The sequence below is a fragment of the Arvicola amphibius genome, chromosome 18 (assembly GCF_903992535.2).
Source record: "Arvicola amphibius chromosome 18, mArvAmp1.2, whole genome shotgun sequence".
Taxonomy (NCBI): domain Eukaryota; kingdom Metazoa; phylum Chordata; class Mammalia; order Rodentia; family Cricetidae; genus Arvicola; species Arvicola amphibius.
This window is the reverse complement of record NC_052064.1, coordinates 32,365,545-32,389,733: the sequence shown is the minus strand read 5'-3', so window position 1 is coordinate 32,389,733 and position 24,189 is coordinate 32,365,545. Positions and strand designations below refer to the sequence as shown.

General features: G+C 45.1%; 2 protein-coding genes across 4 annotated transcripts in view; one reads left to right on the top strand and one right to left on the bottom strand.

Moving 5' to 3' along the window:
- Positions 1-7,439, bottom strand: part of Cdk15 (cyclin dependent kinase 15) — a 79,336-nt gene extending 71,897 nt beyond the window's left edge. The window contains exons 1-4 of one of the 2 annotated variants that reach the window (XM_038315526.1): positions 7,314-7,439; positions 6,466-6,615; positions 6,186-6,280; positions 2,761-2,840 (exon numbers count right to left, since the gene is read on the bottom strand). In XM_038315526.1, coding sequence (XP_038171454.1) covers positions 2,761-2,840; positions 6,186-6,280; positions 6,466-6,615; positions 7,314-7,439 — 451 coding nt within the window. The remainder of the gene's footprint in view (positions 1-2,760; positions 2,841-6,185; positions 6,281-6,465; positions 6,616-7,313) is intronic. The other variant, XM_038315527.1, reaches the window with a different exon arrangement.
- A 15,822-nt stretch (positions 7,440-23,261) lies between these two features.
- Als2 (alsin Rho guanine nucleotide exchange factor ALS2) overlaps positions 23,262-24,189 on the top strand; it is a 59,980-nt gene continuing 59,052 nt past the window's right edge. The window contains exon 1 of one of the 2 annotated variants that reach the window (XM_038315191.1): positions 23,262-23,360. The gene's annotated coding sequence lies outside the window, so the exon portion shown is untranslated. Of the gene's footprint in view, positions 23,361-23,632; positions 23,652-24,189 lie in introns of those variants that run through there. The other variant, XM_038315194.1, reaches the window with a different exon arrangement.

Genomic DNA, 24,189 nt, shown 5'->3' with positions numbered 1-24,189 from the left:
AGACATCTGTGCATCTGTTAGCAGAACCTGCTGCAACAGGGTTTCACTGTGCCTGCCAGATGTGGACCTGGAGAACTCAGCTCGAGGGAAGCATTGTGAGCAATGAGCAATTAGTGAACTCCAGCTCACCAAAGGCAATGCTCAGAGAACGTTGAGAGCTTTGACACAGAAAGTCCCCGCTAGCCCAGTGACCGGGACGCTTCTACTGTGTTGAGAGATACTCTTCCACTTAGCCGCATGTCGGTCTCCAAATGTGATCGTTTGGACGACTCATAAGTACATCAGTAAGTGCGGCTTCCATTATGTTAAACACTTAAACCATGGGTCCCCCCCAAATTGCACCTGATCCTATCAGGATGAGTCCCCACTTAAACTGTTCGTTTCTTGGCTTTTGCCCTTCTACTTAAATTGAAAATGTTTCCCAGGGGCATTAGAGGCTTTTGAAAATGGAATTAAATTGAGTTATAAACTCACTTTTCTGGATTGTTGTTTTTAAATGCCTGTTTGCATAACCTATTCTTCTAAGTTCAGCCCAAAGTCTGCCTGCTCTCCGTTAAGTTATCCTGATTCATTGTCGTCTGAGCTTGCAACGGCCTCTACACACTTAATGCTTGAATTGTCTGCTCTGTTAAGACTGAGAACAACAGAATGAAGGACGGGGCTTTCTCTGCTCACCGCTCAAGCTTTCAACACTATCCTTTGTGTCCAGTGTGTACTCAGGAAAGAAGGGAGGACACAGAGCTGGGAGAAGAAGGGAAGGCCATGTCTCCGACAGTAATCCCGTCATACAAAGGGCTCCGTTGATGAGAATGGGGTTTGGATGAGAAATGCAACCCAGAGGCTTGAGTTTTTGAGTGTTTGATTCCTAGTTGGTTGCATTGTCTGGGCACAGTGCGGTTTTTGTTGGAAGAAACACATGACTGAAGACTCGGGGTTTGAGAACTCAGCATCACACTCTTCCGGTTTGCTCTTTCGTGTGTGTGTGTGTGTGTGTGTGTGTGTGTGTCTGTGTGTGTCTGTATGTTTGAAGGCGCCATCTCTTAGCTTCCTGTTCCTGCTACCACGGAGGTTTATTATTGCTCTGCCTATGATGGACTCTTATCTCTTTGGAACTGTCAGCCAGGTAAACTCTTGCTTCCTTGGGTTGTGGCGTTTTGCCACAACAGAACATAACTAATATCCGAGCATGTTTGAGGCCCAAGATTTGTTTCCCAGCAGGCAGTGTAAAACTGAGTGTGGCGGCATGTCTGTCATCATAGCCCTTGGGAGGGACAGGCAGGGGGATGAAGAGTTCCAGGCCATCCTTGGTTACACAGTGAGTCTGAGCTCTAGGAGGCCCTGCCCCAAACAAACAACAACCTTAGGTGAAATGCTGGCAAATTGTATTCTTTTGTTTCACTATGTTGGTTTTAAGTTTATAAGTTATTAGTGGCAAATATTGTGGTATACATCTTCTCATTGGTCAGTAATTAAAAAGTAATAAATTAAATTGAAGAATAAAATGATAGCAGTGACTATCCACTGAGCCCTGAAAAGATAAGTGTCACGTGCTCTCATTTGATCTTTATTTTATTTTTTGTTTTTGTTTTTTCGAGACAGGGTTTCTCTGTGGCTTTGGAGACCAGGCTGGCCTCGAACTCACAGAGATCCGCCTGCCTCTGCCTCCCAAGTGCTGGGATTAAAGGCGTGTGCCACCACAGCCCGGCTTCATTTGGTCTTTGTAACACTCTCTGAAACATGTCCTGTTAACAGCCACTTTGGTGAACCCAGTCTTAGAGAAACTATGAACCAGAACCACATCATCAGCCCCTAGCAGCCAGATGAGGCAGGCCCGGACCCCCTCACCTCCTTGCGATGCTGCCCATGGTGCAAAGAAAACCCAGGAAGCTTGGTTTGTCAAGGTACTCCTGTAAGGCCAGCAGGGGGACGGCAAGCTTGAGGTCAGAGTGGGCTACATAGTAAGTCTGAGGCTGTGTAGGCAGACAAACAAAACAGAGACAGCTCCAGAGGGAGAGAGAGAAGAAGGGAGAAAAAGAAAATGCTGAAAGAACATGCCTTCTACCCTGGAGGCTGAAGCAGAAGGATTGCAAGTTCAAGGCCTGTCTGGGAAATTTAGTGAGACTCTGTCTCAAAAAAAAAATGTGTGTGTGTGTGCGCGTGCGTGCGCACGCACTGGACCCTTGGTTCAATCCCTAAGTACTGTGGGAAAAACAAAAATGAAACAAGCAGCCGGGCGGTGGTGGCGCACGCCTTTAATCCCAGCACTCGGGAGGCAGAGGCAGGCGGATCTCTGAGTTCGAGGCCAGCCTGGTCTACAAGAGCTAGCTCCAGGACAGGCTCTAGAAACTACAGGGAAACCCTGTCTCGAAAAAAAAAAAATGAAACAAGAAAATAAGCTATGATCAGGTGAATCCCCCACCAAGAATTACTATGGTGTTACACACACTCTCTCTCTCTTTTGAATGAATCTCTCTGGGTTGTTTTAGTAGGAACCTAAGCATACAGAAAACATTTAGTAAACGTTCACAGAGGTCATAATATGAACAGCAGTTTTGAACGTTGTCTTCAGGAATAAACACTAAAACGATAGTGTAAATAAATAATCTTGGGGAATTGGCAACAAAATCAAAATTTGAAATTATATCACATCTAGAAATACCAGAGATCGCACGCTGAGTGGGCAGACTGAATCCTTTACAGGGGTTTTTCCACATCTAGCGATCAAAACAAGCTCTGGTGTTCACTTCTTCCTGGTCTTACCTTCCCGTATGGCTGTGAAAGGGACGCCCTCTTCTGCGTTCATGCTGATGACTTTCAGAGCTACCAGTTGTCCGTTTATCCTAGGAAGGGACAGGACAGACACACACACGCTCGCTGAGATGGTCCAAGGCAACAGCTCACACATAGAAGCTAGAACAAAGGCTTGCGTTCCTCCACAAGCCCTAGAATATAAACCTACAATTTCCTCAAAACAACGAGCCCGTTACACATAAAACATGTGGCATATATATTTCCCAGTAGCCTTTTCTTTACTCGTGTGGTAGATTTTCTTTATAGGGCATTCAGAGTAAGCAGGAAGGCGTCAGAGGCCACCGCCCTCCCGGTGTTTGCTGATCCCTGTGGCACACTTAAGCCAGGCTTGTCTGCCATCTAACTTTGGCTGTGGCTTCATAACAGCCTCCTTGCTCTTTTCTGTCCACTCTCTGTAGAGTCCCTGGGGACATACTTTTCAAATAAAAGTCAACATGTCACTTACTTTGCAAAATCTAGTATTTCTCTGCACTTTGTTTCAGACAACAGCCAAATTCTCTTCCTTTTTCTTTTTCTTTTTTTGTTGTTGTTGTATGTGTGTGTAGGGTAGGGAGATGTGGGTCTTGAAATGTAGTCCCGACTGGCTTCTAACTTTCAATTCTCCCGAATGAGCCTGTTAATAGCCTGTAGTATTCTCCAAAGTATCATTTGATTTACCTGTCTCACCGTTCTCTCTCTCCTTTTCCTCTTCCTCCCTCCATCTTCTCTCCACTTATTTATAGTTTTGTTTTGATATTAGATAAGTGTGGATATCCAAGAAGGTTTTTATGACCATGTTGTTTCTGATACAGAGAGATTAATTCTCAATAATCTGTTCTCTCTCGGTTTCATATTTTCTCTTATCGTTCATGATGTTTTTAATAAACAAGCTACCCTTGAACTTATAACAATCCTCCTGCCTCAACTTTTCAAGTCCTGGGATTATAGGCAGAAGCCACCATGCCTGGTTTTGTTATTTACTATTGCACAATGGGATATTTAATAATGTTATAGTGTTTTATCATACAGACACACCACAGTGTGTTCTGCCAATTCCAAATTCTTATAAATTACAGTTTGGGGTTATTTTAAGAATACCATGATAGGCATGGTGGCTCCCGTCGTAACCCTAGCCCTTGAGAGGCTGAGGTAGGAGGAAGGTTGTTACAATGTCAGACTGGTCAACGTGGTGAGTTCCAGAGACTAGCTTGGGCTAGTTGGAGACTGCTTCCCTTAAGGAAACATGGGGGCTATAGGAAAAAATTTAGCTACAGAAATTATCATGATAATTTTTCATTTTATTTGGTTTTTGCTTTAAAATTCATTTATTCATTTATTCATTCATTCATCCATTTATTTATTTATTTATTTATTTATTTATTTATTTATTATGTATACAATATTCTGTCTGCGTGTATGCCTGCAGGCCAGAAGGGGGCACCAGACCTCATTACAGATGGTTGTGAGCCACCATGTGGTTGCTGGGAATTGAACTCAGGACCTTTGGAAGAGCAGGCACAGCTCTTAACCTCTGAGCCATCTCTCCAGCCCCTAAAATTCATTTTTTTTGAGAACAATTTTAGAAGTCTAGAAAAATTGAGAAGATAGTATAGAAAGTTTCCATGTCCTTATGCTCTGTTTCTACTACTGTTGACTCTGACTTTAGCAAGGCGAAGCTATTACAACTGATGAACCAAGCTGGGCACAATGGTCCATACCTGTGATTCTAGCACTTGGAAGATGGAGGTAGGAGACTCAAGGAGTTTAAGGTCATCCTCAGCTACATTTAAAGGCCAGCCAGAACTAAAAATCTGTCTTTTTAAAACACAACAAACAACAACAACAAAAAGAACAAAGCAAACAAACAAACAAAACACTAAACTAGTGTAAAATAATGATAATAATTAATGAACTAATATTTATGCAATGTCATTAAAGCCCATTAGGATTCCTTCAGCTTTTACTTCATGACCTTCTTATTGCCTAAGATGCTATCCAGGACTACATTTAGTTGCTGTGTCTCCCTAGGGTCCTCTTGGCTGTGTACTTTGCCAGATTTTCCTTGGGTTTGGTGACCTTGATGGTCCCGAGGCACGCTGATTAAGAACTTCGTACAGTAATCCTCTCTTAGACATTTTTCCTGAAGTTTCTCTTAAGACTAAGCTGGGATTCTGAATTTGGGGACGGTTAAGAACCATCTTGATGATATTGTACCATGGGGGCTCTCTTTGGCCATGACTTGGGTCTTTGGATGTTGACTGTAACTGCCTGTCTGAGGTAGCACTCGTTAGCTGTCTATTGCAAAGTGACTATCTTAGAATCGACATCACTAAGGGTAACGTGCACTTTGGGCATGGACCCCCTGAGATCCTCTTCCGACAGAGTAGACCTGTGTAAGAAGTCTGGAATTCTTTTGCATGGGAGATTTATTTCTCCTCTCTTATTTATTAATTTATTGAGCCGTTCCTTCGTAGCAATAGCGACTCATAGATATTTTATTCTTTGGGTTATAACTCAATACCACTTAATTTTGTGCCCTGGTTTTGGCAGGTTTTCCCCTTGGAAACTCTTCCGTTGATGCCCAAGCCACTTTGCCAAACTCTTCATCAGGGAGAGCTTAGTTTTGTTTTTATCTCCACAGTCTGGCCTATGTGTATATCGCTTTTTAATTTCTTAGTTCCTAGGGTAATCTATAGTCATGAATCAAATCCTGGTTCTATACAATAAATCTGAAATTGTATTTTCCTAGTAATTTTACTTTAACATAGAAAACAACAAATATACAAATACTAAGATAAATAACCATACTTAATTTTATGAGATTTGTACTTTTAAAATAAGACTATCATTAAGTCATTATTTTCTCTATTGGAATACCATAAATTAAGGGATAAAGTTTTTCACCTTTCTTACCCTTACTAGAAGGCAACCAGAAAGACCAGAATTCTGTCTTAGAACCGGTACCTGGGCTTTGGATAAACCTTCTTTTCCCCAGCAATTTTGTACATTTCACAGGTGCAGAAGATGCTGGCAAAGCTTTTGCATATCCACACTGGAGATTTAGGAAGGGTCAAGAAACACTCTCTAGAGACACCTGACCAGCTGGGTTTCTCTATAGGTGGCAACTGTTCTTTCAGTCCACAGAGGAGAAAGTCTACCTTCTCCAGCGGTTGATTTTAGCTAGACAAGAGCTGTGTTGTTGTGGGTTTTCTATTGTTGTTATTGTTGCTGTTTTTGTTTTGTTCTGTTTTCGGGGATGTTAAAATCACATCTCCTTCCCGTTGGCCCAGATGTCCCAACACACCTCCAAAGGTTATGAATTCTGTGATATGTCGACGGAAATTTATAATGCAATAGGAGACACCCCCATCTACAGTCTTTGATAAGGGACTCACCTGCTAATCCCCTTGTAAACCGTGGCGTAAGAACCTTCACCCAGCTTCTCCAAGTTCAAGTAAGATGAGGCTGCCCCAAAGGGGAGGCTCTTCTTCTGCTTACGGGGTGGGGTGAGAGGTGGGGAGACAGAAAATAATGTTGACTTGTCTTTTCCCTACGGGCATTAGACAATAGTAGGGGGTGGGGACCCACACAGGCATCCGGGGAAGGCGAGGGCCAGCTTCCCTTAGACAAGCACCCTTAAAAATCCTTCTCTATGACTGTCAGTGGCTCACTCACCCATGGCAACCCCTGCCTCAGATTCTCTTCCTGAAAAGAATCACTGTTGCTCCGTGGCCTTTTCCTCTCCAGCTTCTGGCTACCGACAGCCTGGAGTCCCATGGGGTAAAATGAAGCCGTGGAACATGATGCTCCTTTTCTGTCTGTTAGCTAGAGGAAGAAGAAAGTACAGGAGCAAAGTGTGTATAAAATCAAATTTTGGTGGCTGGCGAAGCTTTTTCTTGGTTTTGTTTGCCTGTTGTGTTTTTGTTTGTTTGTCTCTAAGCTCCCTCCACTCCCTAAAAGCTCCTCTCCTGAAAATCAGATTTCTTAGAGACCACCATGGTACCAATTACTGAAATACCAAATTTCTCCTCCACCTGCATAATTTAACTCAGTCTCCTTGATGAGTGTTTCCAAATTTCCCCATTTAACTCAGTCTCCCCCATGCCCAACTGCTTCCCTACATACTTAATGTAATATCTTAGAATAATCTAGTAAGACGCTGCTAATAATCAAGAGCTAATTACTGAAACTGAGAATCCCCGGTGGACCTACCAGTATGGCAACTTGCCCACTTACAGGTCAGCCCTGCCATTTAGTGGCTCAGAGATGTCCAGAGAAGAACCACTTTCTCTGTTTCAAGTCAAAAGAGACCAAAGCCAAAGATTACTCCCCTCTTCTGGTTTACAAGCACACCCCAAAACTTGATAACTACGGCCGTAAATCCTCTGTGACTTTAATAGAATTCTCTTTTTTATGAGTTTAGACCTACCACAGAGGACTCAGACCCTGCTGCAGAAGGAAGCGTCTGTCTGAATTGCTTGGTTTACCAATAAAGAAAGATGCTCCTCCCGGGATACAAATACCTCGAACGCAGCAGCCTCGGCGCTCCCAGGCTGGCTTCTCCGACAGCTGTCTGCTTCCCCTCCCTCCGAACGGTGGTAGCAACTGCATCCCTGCTGTAGCCTCTTTGCACACAGCTCCTGACCCATAATAGTCCAGGTTCAAGGAGAAAACCCGCACTTGAACGTCTCCCCATCCGCCTCTGCCGTCCTCCTTCGCTCCTTTTTTTTTTTTTTTTTTTTTTTTTTTTTTTTTTTTTTTTTTTTTTTTTTTTTTTTTGCCAGAGGTCAGCAGAGCGGAGCTTTAGCATGACTCACACGAGGGCTCCGTCTGGAGCAGCCTCATGACTTCAGCAGTTTTTGCTTTTATCAGCGCAAGGAGCTACGCATCAAAACCGCAGCGGCTGGCATTCGCATGTGCACACCGGAAAACAAGGGGGCTCTTCCTGGAGAGAAGTCTACTGGGTACATTGGCTGCATTTACTCCGGCCTCGAGTCAGTGCTGTGGCTGCACTTGCTTTGCGGGAATTCGCATTGACGTGTTTATTGGATTCCCTTTGTCCTAAAGGGGTCAGCTCAGGGACATTTCATCCCTTCCTTTCATCTGAAAACCTCTTGGTTTTCAATTTTTTTTTCTTTTTAGGCAATGTCTCCAACAAGAGCCCAGCTATCTTTGAACTTGAGGCAATCCTCCTGCCTCAGCCTCTCCAGTTCCGGGATTGCAGATGTGAGTCACAGGGCTTGGGCTTGTTTTCTAACATTAAACGAAGTTTGCCATCCAGGCAACCTTTAGAGTCAAAGTAACCACAAAATGGAAGGATGGGAAGAACGCTGAGGCTTCCTGCTCCATCTCTGCCTCCAAGTTAAAGTGCATCTCCTAGTCTGACAGGCTACAGGATTCTCTCATCTATTCAGACACTATGTAATAAACACTGACGTTGATAATACGCCACAAACAGCGATGAGAATCAGTGATAGAGAGAGCGGTTTGAGCCAGGTGAGTGCACAATTGTAATCTCAGTGCTTTGTAGGATGAAGTAGGAGGATGGCGAGTTCAAGACCAGCCTGGACTACGTAGACTTTTTCAAATGAAGAGAGAATCTCTCTCTCTCTCTCTCTCTCTCTCTCTCTCTCTCTCTCTCTTTCTCTCTCTCTCTCTCTCTGTCTGTCTCTGTCTCTCTCTCTGTCTCTCTGTCTCTGTCTCTCTGTCTCTGTCTCTCTGTCTCTGTCTCTGTCTCTCTCTGTCTCTGTCTCTCTCTCTGTCTGCCTCTGTCTCTCTGTCTCTGTCTCTCTCTGTCTCTCTCTGTCTCTCTCTGTCTCTCTCTCTCTGTATACACTTGCTTGTGCATAAGGTATGTTCTCATTTTGCCCATCCCTTTCTTCATTTCATATACATATAGTTAGTGTTTAGTGTATGTAAATACCATATTAGTACTCGGTATTTCCAGGAATCTGGATCAAACTGACTTTGGCCAGTTTCCTTTGAGCTCACCATGGCATACACTTAATTAAGGCACTGAAATATTAAAAAAAAAAATTAAAGAAATGCTAGCTCTTTCCTCAAAGAAGATTGTGGACTTTATCACAGACAAATTTCATCCTATCTGGATGTGGGGATACAGGCCTGGAGTCTGTGGCAGACTTTGGAACCTGAGGCAGGAGGATCCTGAGTCTAAGGCCAGCCTGGACTACATATTAAGACCTTACTAAAAAAACAAAACAAAACCTATGTTCTAGGCACGGGTTAAGGTAATTTCATAAATTTTAGGTTGGTGTGTGTATGTAGGTTGGAGAGTATTTTACTCTGTAGCCCTGGCTAGCCTGGAACTCATTATGTAGGTCACAGTACTCCAACCTGTGGCAAGCCTCCTGCCTCAGCCTTCCAATTTCCAGAATTACAGGCGGCATACCCTACCAAATAAGTTTAAAAATGTTTTAAATGACCAGCATTTGTGTTTGCTCACAAATACGCTTGAATAGAATATCTGACTTTTTCTGTTAATTTTTTTGTATATATGTGTTTGGAGGGGTGTAGATGGCTGATTACTTAGGTTTAAATTCTGTTTATGTGCTAGAGAGCGCTACTGAAGGGAAACTAAAATATCCGTCAGAACTTCCAAAAATTAAATAATTCATGGTTTGCTGAAGTTCGAGGAAAAACATCAGATGACCTTTTAAAATGTTTTCTAGCTCTGTGTCCAAAGCGATCATTTCTGTTACCAAAGACTTCTAATAGGACGGGGATTGCGATGATTTCCCGGCAAACTGTACGCCACAGCAGTTTGTGCTGCAGACGGACTAGCCTGAGGCCCTCTGCAGTCTGCTGGATGTCCCAGAGGAGGCCCAGCCCGCCCCAGGCATGCGCACTGTGGCTGGCTAAACCGACGGACCCAGACTGAGCCAGGGCGCTCAACTGTGCAGTCAGACCCCTCAGGCCAGCTCAGGGTGGCTTAGCCCGGCCTGCGTCGCCCTCTTCCTTCCCCTCCTGTTACCCTGGGCTCGCGTTTACTGTTCCTCCTCTCTCTTGTCTTCTTTCCCAGGAAGCTGGGTTAGGAACAGTAGTAGCCTCTGTTTGTTCGTTCTTTCATTTACTATTTATTTATCTATCGATTTGATGTTTTGACAAAGCCTCATGCAGCGTAGACTGGATTTGAACTTGGTATGTAGCCAAGGATGCGGGTGAATTCCTGGTCCTCCTGCCTCCACCTGAGTGTGGCTGGGATTACAGGTGTGTGGGCTATATCCAGGCGCTCTCTCTCTCTCTCTCTCTCTCTCCTCTCTCTCTCTCATATATATATGCATATATATGTATGTATACATATATGTGTGTATATGTACATACACAGTCTATATAATATATATATATATATGGTCGATTATCGATAATTTCAGTTTAGTTTCTCTATCATATTTTGGCAGTTGCTTTTCCTCTCTCAGATGTCGTAGATTCAAATTACTGTGTTTGTTGGAGAGCTTGCGTATTTCTTCCATTTCCATTCTGCTTTTATTAAATTTAACAATTTAGGCGGGGATAGGGTCTCATGATTTTTATTGAATATGTGGGTGATCACAGATGTTCCACGCTACTAACATGAAAAAAATGTGGTCAGAAGTGTTAAAATAATCCCTAACAGCCACAGAATGGAATACTAATATGCCCAGAACTAGAACAAGATCTTTACTTAATGACCAAGTGACTGATCGTCACTGTACCTCGTTAAGTGAAGGCAACTGAGGCAGGAGGATTGTCACAAGACCGGTGGCAGCCTGGAGAAATAGCAAGACCTTGGGGGGGGGGAGATGGGAAGCAACACAAAGGAGCTGGTGGTTCAAGTTTGTAACACGCAGGAAGGCTGAGTCAGGGGGATTTCCAGCTTAAGGCCAGCTCTGGTGATATAGTGAGACTCAGCATTCTATCAAAAACAAACTAAAAAACTATTTCAGTGGGTGTCCCCAACATGATCTTGACCTTTTTGTTCATATTCTCACTCCTCCCACTCTTTAACTGGACTTTGGGAGCTCAGTCCAGTGCAAACGTAATAAATTTTAGAAAATACAATTTATAAAACTCTCCAAAGACTACCTATTACACTTTATAAATGTATTTAATGAGAAGACATTAATAAACTATATTTTCACACACACACAAATCTGTGTTTGGTTGTATTTCTTATTCATTATAATTCCTAAACTTAAATGATTCATTACATTCTTAATAGGGCAGGAATAGGTAAGCAACTGTCTCATTAATCAGGGGTATGTGATATCATCTTTGGTAAAAAGATGTATATTTTGGACCGGCAAGATGGAGCGTTCTATGTGTTGACACGGAGCAGAATTGCAAACACATGGTTTATGAGTACAGGGTTCTCTAGAGGAAGAGAACTGGTGTGTGTGTGTGTGTGTGAGAGAGAGAGAGAGAGAGAGAGAGAGAGAGAGAGAGAGAGGGGGAGGGAGGGAGGGAGGGAGAGAGAGAGAGAGAGAGAGAGAGAGAGAGAGAGAGAGAGAGAGAGAGAGAGAGAGAGAGAGATTTACTAGAGTGGCTTACAAACTGTGGTCCAGTATGTTCACAATAGATAATACAAGAATCCAGCAGTTGTTCAATCCATGAGGCTGGATTCCTCCGTTAGTTTTCAGTGTATGTTGGAATCCCAAAGAGGCAGACTGTAATAGCCATGAAGCAAGAGCAATGATGAGCAGGCAAAGAGCAAATGTTTCCTTATTTCATGTCATTTATACAGCTACCAATAGAAAGTGTGGCCCAGATTTGAGATGGACCGTCCCACCTCAAATGATCTGGATTTGGGGTGGGTCTTACCATTCCAAATAACTCAATCAGTTGCTTGAGTTGTAATTAATTCTAGATGTAGTCAAGTTGACATCAAAGAAGAATGTCACACACGGTGTCTAGGTCTCCCTTGTACCTTTGCTTGCACGTGTGCTTTGTGTATTGTGTTATTATTGCATATTAATGTGCTGTTTACTTGTGCTTAATTTCCATCGTGAAGATGGTGGTATTAGTTCCCATGGTGACTTTTATTCCCATTATCTTAAAGAGAGAGCAACTGGTGGTCTTTATAAAGAGCATATGCGAAGAAGATGACCATGTTCCAAAATCCAGAATTTTAACATTGCTTGCACAGTGTTTACTGTGTTTAGTTTTCTAGCTTTAAATTCTATTTTCTCAGGGTCTGGAGGGATTGATAGATAGATAGATAGATAGATAGATAGATAGATAGATAGATAGATAGATAGATAGATAGATCGATCGATCTTTACTTAGCGTGCACTAGGCTAGCAAAGGGTAGAACAGGAAAAATACGTTCCAAGTTCCTTGCCCTGATTACAGATAGATTCCTCCTGCCTTGTTTCTGGCTCTTTCCACATCACGGCCTTCAACTCCAAAAGAGCAGTTTACCTGTTGTTGATCAAGACTCAACCACAACAGGGTGCCCAGGAATGCCAAGGGACGGCGTATGTGTGGGTCCACATGCTGAGTGACTGGAAAGCAATGACCCGAAACCCACTTCTCAGGCAGGAAAGTCTGATTACAAGGGGTTCCTGCGGCAGATGGCTTGGCTTGCACAACAGTGTGCTTTTGCAGGAGCCCCCGGCTAAGGCTGTAAGGATCCTCAGTGCGTCTGTAGTTACAGGGAAATTGGAAGGCATCCTTTTCCCTGTAAGAAAGATGAATTGAAACCATAGTCTCGACAGTGGCCCGCACCTGTAATCCTGTATGGTGATAGGGAGCCAGGGGAGAGGCAGGAGGATTGACTCCCGTGGAGGCTAAACTGGGCTTCAGAGTGAGGCTCACAAAATAAAACAATGTTTCCTTCGAAAGAGCAGACATTTTCCCCCATTCTCTGCATGTATGGTTACTTAATTGGTTTAATCCCTGCCCCTTTGGATAGAGTAAGGGAAAATTCGAAAAACCAATTGATGATGTGGTCCCCACTGAAACTGGATACCACAATTTTTCAATTTTATTTTAATTTTCCATTTTTAACATAACAGCTCAGGCTTTACTTTTTTTATTTTTTGAGACAAGATCTCACTACATCACTATAGCTGGCCTAGATCTCTTTACATAAACCAGGCTGGCCTCAAACTCACAGAGCCACCTGCCTTTACCTCCCAAGTGTTGGGATTAAAGATTTTCACCACTGTGCTCAGCTTTAACTTTTTTTTTAAATTACATTTTTATTTATTTTGTGTGTTTGGGAAAGATAGGGGCTGGGGCAGGTTGGAGAAATCAACCGGGAACAGACCGGGAAACTGTCTTTCTTCTGACTAACTTTTACAGGATGGAAGGCCTTGTGAAGGTCATTGGGAGGAAAAAGACGTCAGTCCAGCATTAGACCCTGCGTGCTGCAATATAGACCTGACAGTCAAGATATGCATTGCTGCTTGAAGTGTGGGTGGGGTGGGGGCAGCTGCTTTCTGATTGGATGTGAGGCCTGCTCTACATGGGGGAATTCATGCCTGGTACAGTAAACCTTGTCCAAAGCCCTGGCTTCTAGGGTGAAATCTGCAACCATCGTTTTGCTAATTGCTTAAGTTATCAAGCTACTCTCTAAATCTTCCAGGGCTTAACTTTTTACCACGAGTAAGTGCTGCTCTCAACCTTCATCAGAGAAGCGTCTTTCAATGGCTAATACAGCGACTCACAACCGGCCAAAGAGATGAGTATACTTAACTATTGAGTGTTCATCCCTAAATGGGACTTCTATACCCACCCTCGAGGCTCAGGGAACATCCGGGAAGAGGGCGGAAAGGATATCAGAGTCCCAGGTTAGGAAGGCGTACTGAAAATGCTGTCTTCTGGACACGACACGGCTATTGCACTCGTGAACCTACATGTGGTTGCATGCACAAGATCTAGCCAGTTTTTGGTCCTTCGTGGGTGAGGAGGAGGGTCTCGCAAGGCCCCACCCCTAATAGAGGGTAAGACAAGAGGATTGTCTCAATTTCAAGGCTAGCCTGAGCTACCCAGCAAGACACTATCTCATGAAATGAAACCCAAACTATCGGCGGTTGGTGGTTGCTGGGGAAGACAGTCAGTTTTCTTTAGGGGTGTGGCTTCTGGTAGGTTGACCACGCTCCGGTGGACAGCCCCACACCCATGAGCAGGCAGTCGGGACTCACTGGACTCAGCGAATTCATAGAGATGAGGAGATGGGTGGGCCACGTGTTTTAGGGAGTCCGGAGGAGAGTAGGAGGTGGATATGATCAAGATACATTTTATACTGTGTAAAATTGTCAGTTAATGAAAGAATATGTTTTAGAGACACTTGAGTTTTTTCTCTCTGGTTGCTGTGGATTTTGCTGACACAAGGGTATGCTTTGTCTGGTATTGGGAAGCACCACGTCTCCTGCACGAACCTGTAGGAGCAGCTGTCTGCGGATCTGACTAAAGGCTAGTAACACCTTTGGATTTACGTCTCAGGTAGACACTGGTCACTTAACCTTACTTTATCCTGTGTAAGTACCTGGTTTTGTCAAACAGGTTTCAATAAGCTTTGAAAGTACACAGTCTCGTGTGGCAGTGTGATAGCACTAACAGTACAAATTTGCTCATGCATGCACACGCTAACTAAATGAATGGACGTACAATGTAAACAATGTTTAAACAAAGAAAAAGCAGTTCTGCTGATACGTTTGTACACTAGACATTGCTAATTTCTGTGCTTTAAAACATCCCCGTTGTCTTTAGCATTGCCCGATAGCTTCTGCTCCATCCTAGTGGAATAGCCTAGCTTGGATCCTGGTCCTTTAACACGGCGGTGCACACTCCAGTCTAAAAAGTAGGGTTAGGAGCGTTATTTAAGATACCCACTGGAAGTTATTACTACTTTCCAAGATGCATGTGTTGTGGGAATGTAAATACAAATAAGTGCAAATTGCCAAAATAAATGTGAGGTAAAATCTGATCACCAGGAACTCTTTGTGAGACCTCACAAAGCTCTCACTCCCGTCCCATTCCCAGGGTGTCTGAGCCCCTTCGGACCCTGGATCTGGGACGAGGACAGCCTTGTACCAACAGCACCACCTGGTGGCTGGGATGAGAACTGACTAGGTCAAGTTTTTCTTCGAAACTCCAAGTCTTGGCATAGGCCCCAGTTTTCCTTAGGCTTTGCCGCTCAGAGCTGACCTGATCCCACCTCAGGTAGTCCTTTCCTCGCCTTTACGCACATCTGTTTTTAATTTTTTTCTTTGTGTTATTCAGTTGTTCATAATTTTTTCTGAGTCTCCCACCTATCTTCAGTCTGACATCAGCTAGCATTGTCTCAGACAGCTGGGGCTGCGATGCTTGCCTATGGCCACACCACCCCGGCTGCCCTCCGCAGTGCCTGAAATGTACAGGTGTGAACAATGACCTTGAAAAATCAAGCATTTCAAATCTTTGTGCAAAGCATTCAGTTCACGTCCTCTCTTCAGAAATACAGTCCTTACCAGCTCTTAAACTCCCCCAAGTCTGTTTGCTCCTCCATGAAGCTGTCTTCTGTGGTAGCCAAGTGGAGAGATGGTGGCTCAAAATCAGAAATGAAGTTCCTCAACCTAACATTTTAGACTCCTTGGATAAAGAGACATCGGCTCAAGTCTGGCTGCTTCCTGAAGGCATGGGGAAACGTGGGAGAGGGGAGAACTCGGAGTTGGAGGGCTCATGCTCAGCGAGAGGTATGGCTGGAGAGGCATCCGGTTTATTGTCATCCTGGAGACGTCAGGCAGCTGTTTCTTGAGGGAGATGAGAAGCCAGGTGGCCAGGAGAAAAAATATTTTGTTATTATTGGCCCTATGAATGGAGTTAGTCATGGGACGAGTCATTAACTGCCAGGAAGAATGGGACAGAGAAGGACCCTGGTTGTACAGGTGAGGCCTGGGTGTATAATTGGGACACAAGAGCAGAGAAAACCAGATTTTGGTTGATAGGTGTCCTTGATCCAGGAGATTTGGTACCAATGGTGAAGTCCCAGGAGCTGGTGAAGGTGTTGTTGGCCTTGTCTGGAGAGTGATTTGTAAGTTGGTCTTGTCTGGTCCAGACAGTAGGAATGACCGGCTTTTCTTCTCTACCTTCCACTTGACTGTCTGCTAGAGAAAAAGAGCAGACTTGGAGACAACACTCTGTAGCTCTGGCCGGATGACCCTGGCAGAACCTTCACCTCCTCTATCTCATGGATTCAGAAGTTTAGTCCGTCAGCATCACGGCAGCTGGGAGTACAGCAGGGTGCAGGAGAAATGGTGCTGGAGAATTCTAGTCCGTTAGCATCACGGCAGCTGGGAGCACAGCAGGGTGCAGGAGAAATGGTGCTGGAGAAATCTACATCTTCATCCAAAGGCAACAGAAAGTGAACTCTAAACAAATCTTAAAAAAAAACAAAAACAAAAAACCCTTAGACTGTTATTTTAAAAAGATGCCAAGACAGTAAGTGGCTGAGACGTTAGACAAGGGGCACCCACTTCTCACTGGGGGCACTTCCTCACGGATGAAACTTTTTGCAGGAAGATGCTAAGATAAGAAACAAAGACCCACAGGTGACATGGCAAAAGTGAGGACTGACTTAATACTTACCTCAAAACAAAACCTAACAGGACATAGGTAAGCAGAGGCTAATATTATTTTAGAGGAAGTACATGCTATATGAGAGGATTTGAGTCATAGATTCAAAAGGCCTACATTATGACATATTCATCATTAAAAGTTAGATATAGCATCTTTTAATAACATTTAACTATCTCAACTTAAATAAAATGTCTTATATCTGAATATTTTCTATATTCTGCACTACTTCTTTTTCTTATTATTTTCATGTCTTAGAGGTTTTTTTTTTCTGACAATCATGGTCTATCCTAGCATTCTGAAGTTATAAAAATTTCACATGTAATCTTTCAGAAATATTTTTAAAGCATTAAGCTCCAAGCTAAAAACACATCTCAAAGATTTATCAGCAAGTGGATTTATTTGAAACCTGGAAATTGTTTTCCCTTGGAACAGTGAGGTAAATAACGATTTATTCCCAGACAAACTTAGAAATGTTTTTGATTTATGCTGTCATTCTACGCCGAAGGCAGTGCTTTGCGATATTTTTTAGCGAAACAGCCATTTTTCGTGAATTCTATAGTACTTAGAGAAAAGTGGGGTGGAAAAGACAAGACGAGGTGCTTCCCAGAAGCTTCGAAGCTGTGTTGTGCAGGGAGGAAGTCCAGAGGGTGGGAAGCAGTGCCCGGGTAGCCTGAGGTCAAAGGGAAAGCGTGCTCAGTACAGTATGGACCAAAACATCTCGTCGAGGCTGGTGGCATGGTTCAGCCAGTAAAGATGCTTCCCACACAAACCTAACAACCTGAGTTCGATCTCAGAAACCCACATAAGGGTGGAAGAGCATCAACCCCACAAAATCGTCTTCTGACCTCCGCGTGTTACTTTGTCTCCACATTGAAGTTTTATTGTGCAAACAAAAGGTCCAGAAACTGATACACAATAGATACAACATCATAAATCTGCATCCAAGAGGATACAGTTCAATGGTAGAGTGTTTGTCCGATAAGTTCAAAGGCCCTGGCTTCAATTTCCAAGAATGAAAAACCACAAACCTCTCAAATGAGTCTGAGAGAGTACATCAAGAAGGTAACTCCTAAGTGTAAGAAACACTGTGTCTGCGTTGCCAGTGGCAACCTTTCTCCTTCCGGAAGCATAAAGCAACCGGAGGCCTTAAATTCAACAAGAAGTGGTTGCACGTCTTTCTGGGAGAATCCTGACTGTTGCCTTTTAGGGGGAGGAACAGTCAACAAAAGCTCTGCCTTTTCACGGAAACAGCCTGGACAGCCAGGTAGAACATTCCTCTGCTATTTCTTTCAGATTAAAGTACAGGGACTTTTTAAAGTACAGCATTTTTTTTTTATTTTACTAGTGTGCATTAGTTGTAGAAAACAGTTTTGTTTCTACATATGCATATAATATACTTCTGTCATATCTACCCTCCCTGCACTGTCTCTCATTTGTCTTCCTGGCCACCTGCCCTCCCAATGGTACATGTTACTTTTAACTGTTTGTATGTATGCACGTACACGTAGATTAAGAATGTATGTGATTTGGTGGATGTTTTGTTTTGCTTTTCAAGACAGGGTTTCTTTGTGTAACAGCACTGACTGTCCTGGAACTTGCTCTGTAGACCAGGCTGGCCTTGAATTCACAGAGATCCGCCTACTTCTACCTCCCGAGTGCTGGGATTAAAGGTGTGCACCACCACTGCCTGGCCGTGGTTTGGTTCTTTAGTATTGGGTTTGGGGTATTGTTTTCCTGCACTCTGGAACATCACACTCGCTAGGCAAGCTCTCTGCCACTGAGCTATGCTCCCAGCCCTGGGAATCTGGAAATTCCACACTTTCACCTCACACCCTCTCTGTGACTACTGCCCTATTGACAAATATGTACTTCAAAACAAAACTTCTCCAAGGAAACATCTTTCCTTTCTCCCTTTCAGGGGCCTTCTGCATTTCCTCAAGTCTTCTGCTGTCTTAGTTAGGGTTTCTATTGCTGTGAAGAGACACCATGACCACAGAAACTCTTATAAAGGAAAACATTTAATTGGGGGTGACTTACAGTTCAGAGGTTCAGTTCATTATCATCATGGTGGGGAGCAGGGCAGTGTGCAAGCAGACATGTTTCTGAAGAAGTAGCTGAGAGTCCTATATCTTGCAGGCAACAGGAAGTTGACTGAAACTCTGGGTGGTATCCTGAGCATAGGAAACCTTAAAACGCCCCCTGCAGTGATGCACTTCCTCCAACAAGGCCATACCCACTCCAACAATGCCACATTGCCTATAGTGCTACTCCGTATGAGATTATGGGGTTCAATTACATTCAAACTACCACATTTGCCTTCACTGCAAGTGCTCCCCTTCCCCCCCCCCCCGTTTGACTTCCAAGTTTGGGAAGAGAAAGAACATAGTTCTGGCCTTATCAACAACCTGCCTCTTTTCCCTCCCTCCTCCTGGTCTTACTTTTTCCTGCTCCTTCTCTTCTCCCTCCTTTGAGACAGGGTCTCACTATGTGAACTAAGCTCCACTTGTGATTGTGATGTGCGTGACCCTCCTGACCTCCTCGCTCTGCCTCCTGAGTGCTGGAATTACAGGTGTGTATCCTAGTTGCTCATTCATTCCCACTACACTCACTCCTTTTGAGAGAAAGTCTTGCTGTATAGCCCAGACTTGTTTCAAACCTGTAATCCTCCCCTCTGTTCTCCCTAATGCTATGACTATAGGCTAGTACCACTATAGCTGGTCGCATGCAGCTTTGGTTCAAGCATGCCATATACAGAAAACCATTTTATCCTCACTTCACCAATAGGTTAGGCCTATTGCCATTCCTGTTTTATGGTCGAGGAGGTCAAGGCACACAGAGGTTAGCATGACTCATGTCAAGGTCACAGAGTCCAGTGCTGAGGTTGAAATCAGGCATGTGACTACAGTTGCTGCCCACTTCTGAAGTCCTGGTCACTACTCTACTTTATATTTGTTTATTAGCTATCACTCTGCCTTTGTTTCAATTATTGCTACATAACCAAACATTCCACAGGCAGTGACTTAGAGAAGCAAGGTCTGTCTGGGGAATCAGGTCAGTAATTCAGACACGGCTCGACAAGGCTATTTATCGGGATCGCTTGCCATTGGCTGGTGTTCCTCTATTGCATTCAGCTGGGGCCTGGGTTGGCATGAATGGTCTCAGAAGGCTCCACTCCATACCTGGCACGTCAGGGCTCCTCCCTGGAGTCTCCCTCTTCACATTGTTCCTTGTCTACTTAAAGTATGGTGAGGTCTCTTCAGAACACAGCAGCTGGGGATCAAAACCAGAGCCCTGTGCACAATAGACAAGCACTGTATCTCCAGCTCTTTTTCACGTTCACAAGCTTTGAATCAGGGTGGGGTGGAAAACACCTGTAACCACATCACTCTGGAGGTGGAGCCGGAGGATCAGGAGTTCAAGGACAATCTTGGCTACACCGCAAGTTTGAGGCCACCCGGGGCTACGTGAGACCCTGTCTCAGGAAACTAAAACCAAACTGACCAACAGATCCCCAGAAGAAAGGTCTTTTAAAAAACACATGACTAAGTGTAAGAATGAGAAAAGTTAATTCTTCCTCCACCCCTATTCCCAGGGGTCCAGTCATTTTCTTCAGGGGAGGCTATTCTTTTTTTTTTTTGTAAAGGTTTATTTTTATTTATGTACATGCATGTATCTCTGTGAATGTATGACATGTGTATGAAGGTACCCGTGAAGGCCAGAAGAGGCAGTTGTGAGCTGTTCCACACAGATGCTTGTTACTGAACTTGGGTCCTCTGCAAAAGCAGTGAACGCTGTTAACCCCTGAGCATCTCTCTTGCCCCATCATTCCTTTTCGTAATATTTTATCTATTATTTGTATTCAGTGTATTTTGATCATATTCACCCCTCACTCCTCTACAACTCCCCTTGGCCCCCTCGACAACCCCTTCAAACTTTATGTAGTCATACGTTCAAAAGGACAGCCTTTCCACAGCAATCCTCCCCATCCTCAGACTCTTACATTCTCTCTGTCTCCTCTTCTGCACCGTGTGTGGGGGTGGGTACACACCCACCCCCACACCCACCCACCCCCACCCCCACCCCCACACCCCCCCACATTAATTTGCATTGGTGTTTCCCCTGCCTGTATGTCTGTGTGAGGGTGTCAAATCCCCCAGAATTGGAGTTACAGACAGTTGTGAGCTGACAGTGCTCTTAACCTCAGAGCTATCTCTCCTCTCTCTCTCTCTCTCTCTCTCTCTCTCTCTCTCTCTCTCTCTCTCTCTCTCTTTCTCCCCCCCCAGGGTTTATTTGTGTAACCCTGACTGTTCTGGAATTTGCTCTGTGAACCAGGATGGCCTTGAACCTGCCTCTGCCTCCCGAGCGCTAGGATTAAGGTGCCTCCCTGACTGGCTCCTATCCTCTTTCTTTGAATGGTTGCGCAGAATGGTTCTGTTGCAGGACTGTAGGTGACTTCTGCCTTCAGCAGACCAGAACGAACAGAGATTGCAGATTGTGACGACAAAGACTGTGAGATTAAAAAGTGGAAGCAGAGGTGGCATTAAACAGGAACAATACAACATCCAGAGATCTAAGACTGATACAGTCTTAAAGGGGAGGTGAGTCCTCAGAACAGTCTCTACAGCAGCCCTCCCCCATTCTCTCAAACCAACCCCTTTACGTTTCTGTAACAGTCTGGAGTATTTTGCCAGATGGTGGTGTTGCAGGACTTTAATTCCAACACTTGGGAGGGAGGGAGGCAGATCTCTGAGTTGGAGGCTAGCTTTGTCTACAAAATGAGGTCCATAACATCCAGAGTGTTGTAATAAAAAAAAAGCAGTGTGCGAGAGTAAGACTTCATTAGACAGAGTTCGCGTGGAGGGTTTTTTATTAGGGGAAAGGGAACATAAAAATAGGGAAGGAGACTGACCTTGGGACTGAAGCAGCAGAAGAGAAGAGGAGAGGAGAGGAGAGGAGAGGAGAGGAGAGGAGAGGAGAGGAGAGAGAGAGAGAGAGAGAGAGAGAGAGAGAGAGAGAGAGAGAGAGAGAGAGAGGAGGTAGGCAGGGCCCTTTTAAAAGGGAGCATAGTGAATGTGCACAGGAGGTGCTCTTACTGGCTGCAGTTGAGGATCTAGCCTGTCAGAATCCCAAGGGCAGACCAATACAAATGCCTGAATACTAACACAGAGCAACACAGAGAAACCTTGTCTTGAAAAGCAAAGCAAAACAACAACAACAACAAAAAGTAGGTAGAGCTTTAGGCTGCACAGGAGATGAAGCAGAAAGAAATAACTAAAAATGAAAACACAGCAGTTCATTTATTGGAGAGAAAGAATGAGAAGTGGAATTGAGAGATGGAAGAAAAGAATTTAAAAAATTGGGCGAGTCTCTAAATGGATTAGAAGGATTCCTTTACACAGGGGAAGGATTAGTTTGGGAGGAGCCAATATCTCTTTCCAGAAGTGGGAAAGGAAGGCTTCAGTTGCAGGGAGATTTTCAACAGTACTTAGGGAAAGGGAAGGAAATTCACCTTCAGGAGTCCCCTTTCCTCAGAAATGTAGATGAAGATTTTATTTTTATTTATTTTTATTGAAAGAGGTGGGTAGGCTAGAGTTCAGGAAGAGGTTAGGGCGTGTGAAGGTGGGGTTACCTGGGGCAGGGAACAGGAGATAGTGTGAGCCGGTGTACAGATGGGACTGTTTTAGGCTCAGAAATACAGTTTGGTCACATGGATGTTTCAGTTGAAGCTGTGTGACCATCCTGAGAGGTTTTCTAAGGAGAGACACTTGTGCCCCTCCTTTAGGTTATTAAACTAATAGGATAGCGGGACCCAAGAGTTAGAATTTCCTCAACAGTTTCTTGTTGGGGAAGGAAAAGATGAGGTTCCCGTTGAAATCAGAGGGAACAGCGGACAACTAGTCAGTCCGCTTTGCAGGACAGACCAAGAGCTGAGGTATGGTGTGTTTATGATGGGCATACCATCCTGAGCATATCTCTTGCCTTTTATTTAAACCTCGTGGTGAGGGTGGGGAGGGGACTGAGCCCTTGGTTCTCCTTCCTAATGTAGTCACATTGGAGGAACCAGTTAGGGCCCTGTATACAGGAGCTTTAGATCCGGAGTCTGTATCTATCTTAAATGGAGTAAGCGTCAGCTTGTAGGTCCAGCGATGCACACTGCCTAGCAGCAGAGTTCGCTCTTGCTGTGTTCCCGGGTAATGTTCCAGGGAGGGCTGACGGGTGCAGAGTGCTGGAACCAGGACAAGCACGGATTGCTGCGGAACTGTGAGGCAGGCAAAACCATTTTAGCGTTGTATATTATATTGAGGAGCCCCGAGGGAATCCTTCCCGCCTTGTTCTACCCTTTGGGGTGGACGCGCGGCACACGCACACTCGTGGAGGCATGACGTCATGGGCGGGGTGGGGGGGGGAGAAGCGATCATCGTTAGGGAACAGGCCATAAACGAAGCTTGAAGATAGTTCGTGTTTTCATTTTCTTTGTGATTTTTTTTTCTTGAGACAGGGTCTCGTCTAGCTCAGGCTGATCTCTGCCTCACAAGTGCTGGGCTTGCAGACGTGTGCAGTCATACTCCACGAGGTAAGATGTTCATTTCTTTTTTTCTTTTTCTTTCTTTTTTCTTGCATCTTTCCAGTTTCGAGGAGGAAACCAAACTTGCAGAAGCCTCCAACCCCTACCGCGGCCTACCGTTACCGTGGAAACGCGAGGCCGCCCGGTCCGTCCCCTAAGTCTTCCGTTGCTGCTAAAGTGCGGCCTAGGACCATTGGTTCCGCCCTAGCTCACTCTCTTGCCCGCAGGCGCGGCTGCGTCCCAAGCAATCTTGATTCCTGCCGGACGCCGTCACCCGCTCCCGTTGGCTCCACCCACTCCGCGGGCCCGCCTCCTCCAGCCCCGCCCCTGTCCGGAGGCCCCGCCCCCGTGAATCAGCTGATCCGGCGTCCCCCGCCGTGCGGTCCGGAGTCGCGCCTGGCGGGCTGGCGGGCGGGCGGAGAGCGCGGAGCTGAGGCGGCGTCAGGTGAGCCGGCGCGGGTCCGGGACGTCCCTGGGTCGGAAGGCGGTCGGCCGAGGTGTGCGAGCGGGCGCTGCGCTGGGCTGCGGGCACCGCGATTGTCTGTGGAGGAGCCCCGGACGCGGTGGCTCGGCCCGGGTCCCTGCTGCTGCCCGTGGTCCGGCTGTGGGATTCCTCCGTGTCCCCTCTTCCCGCCTCCGCCCACGCCGCTTTCCGCCCGTTCGCTCGGGAAGGTTTCTTGTTTGCCCGCAGCGGGCGCGGAGCTGGCAAGCGGCTGAACCTCGCTGAGTGCCCGAGGTGGGTTTGCCCCCAGGATGCAGATCGCGGTGAGAAGTGGACGGGGGCTTTTGGTGGCTCGGAACCGCGTTTGTGGAAAATTAAAACAACAACAACAAAAAAAGGACTTTGATATTAGTAATTGGTAGTTTGGCCAAATCCTATGCAGTGATCCTCCAGAGGAGGGAATAAGCATCCTGAAGGCAGGAAAAGAACACAGGGGCGATCTGGAGGAAATGGTCCTCACACTGATGTTGGTCCTCCAGGCAACAAGGCTGTTTTGCAGACAGATAGCTGTGGATCTGTAGAAGCAAGCTACTATATAGGACTTCTGTGGTGACCAGAGAGGAAAAGCACACTGGTTGAACTGGGGTGGCCAAGGAAGCGCTTTCTTTTTGGTTTAGGATGGAAGCGGGGAATAACTGCTGTACCCAAATTCAGGTTGTTAGTCTATTTGTTGCTCTTACATTTCTAACCGTTCTTAGATGGCTGTTAAGGATAAGCTGTGTGATGTAGGTTTTTTTTTTTTTTTCTCAGCAGGTACAGAAACGCAGCAAAG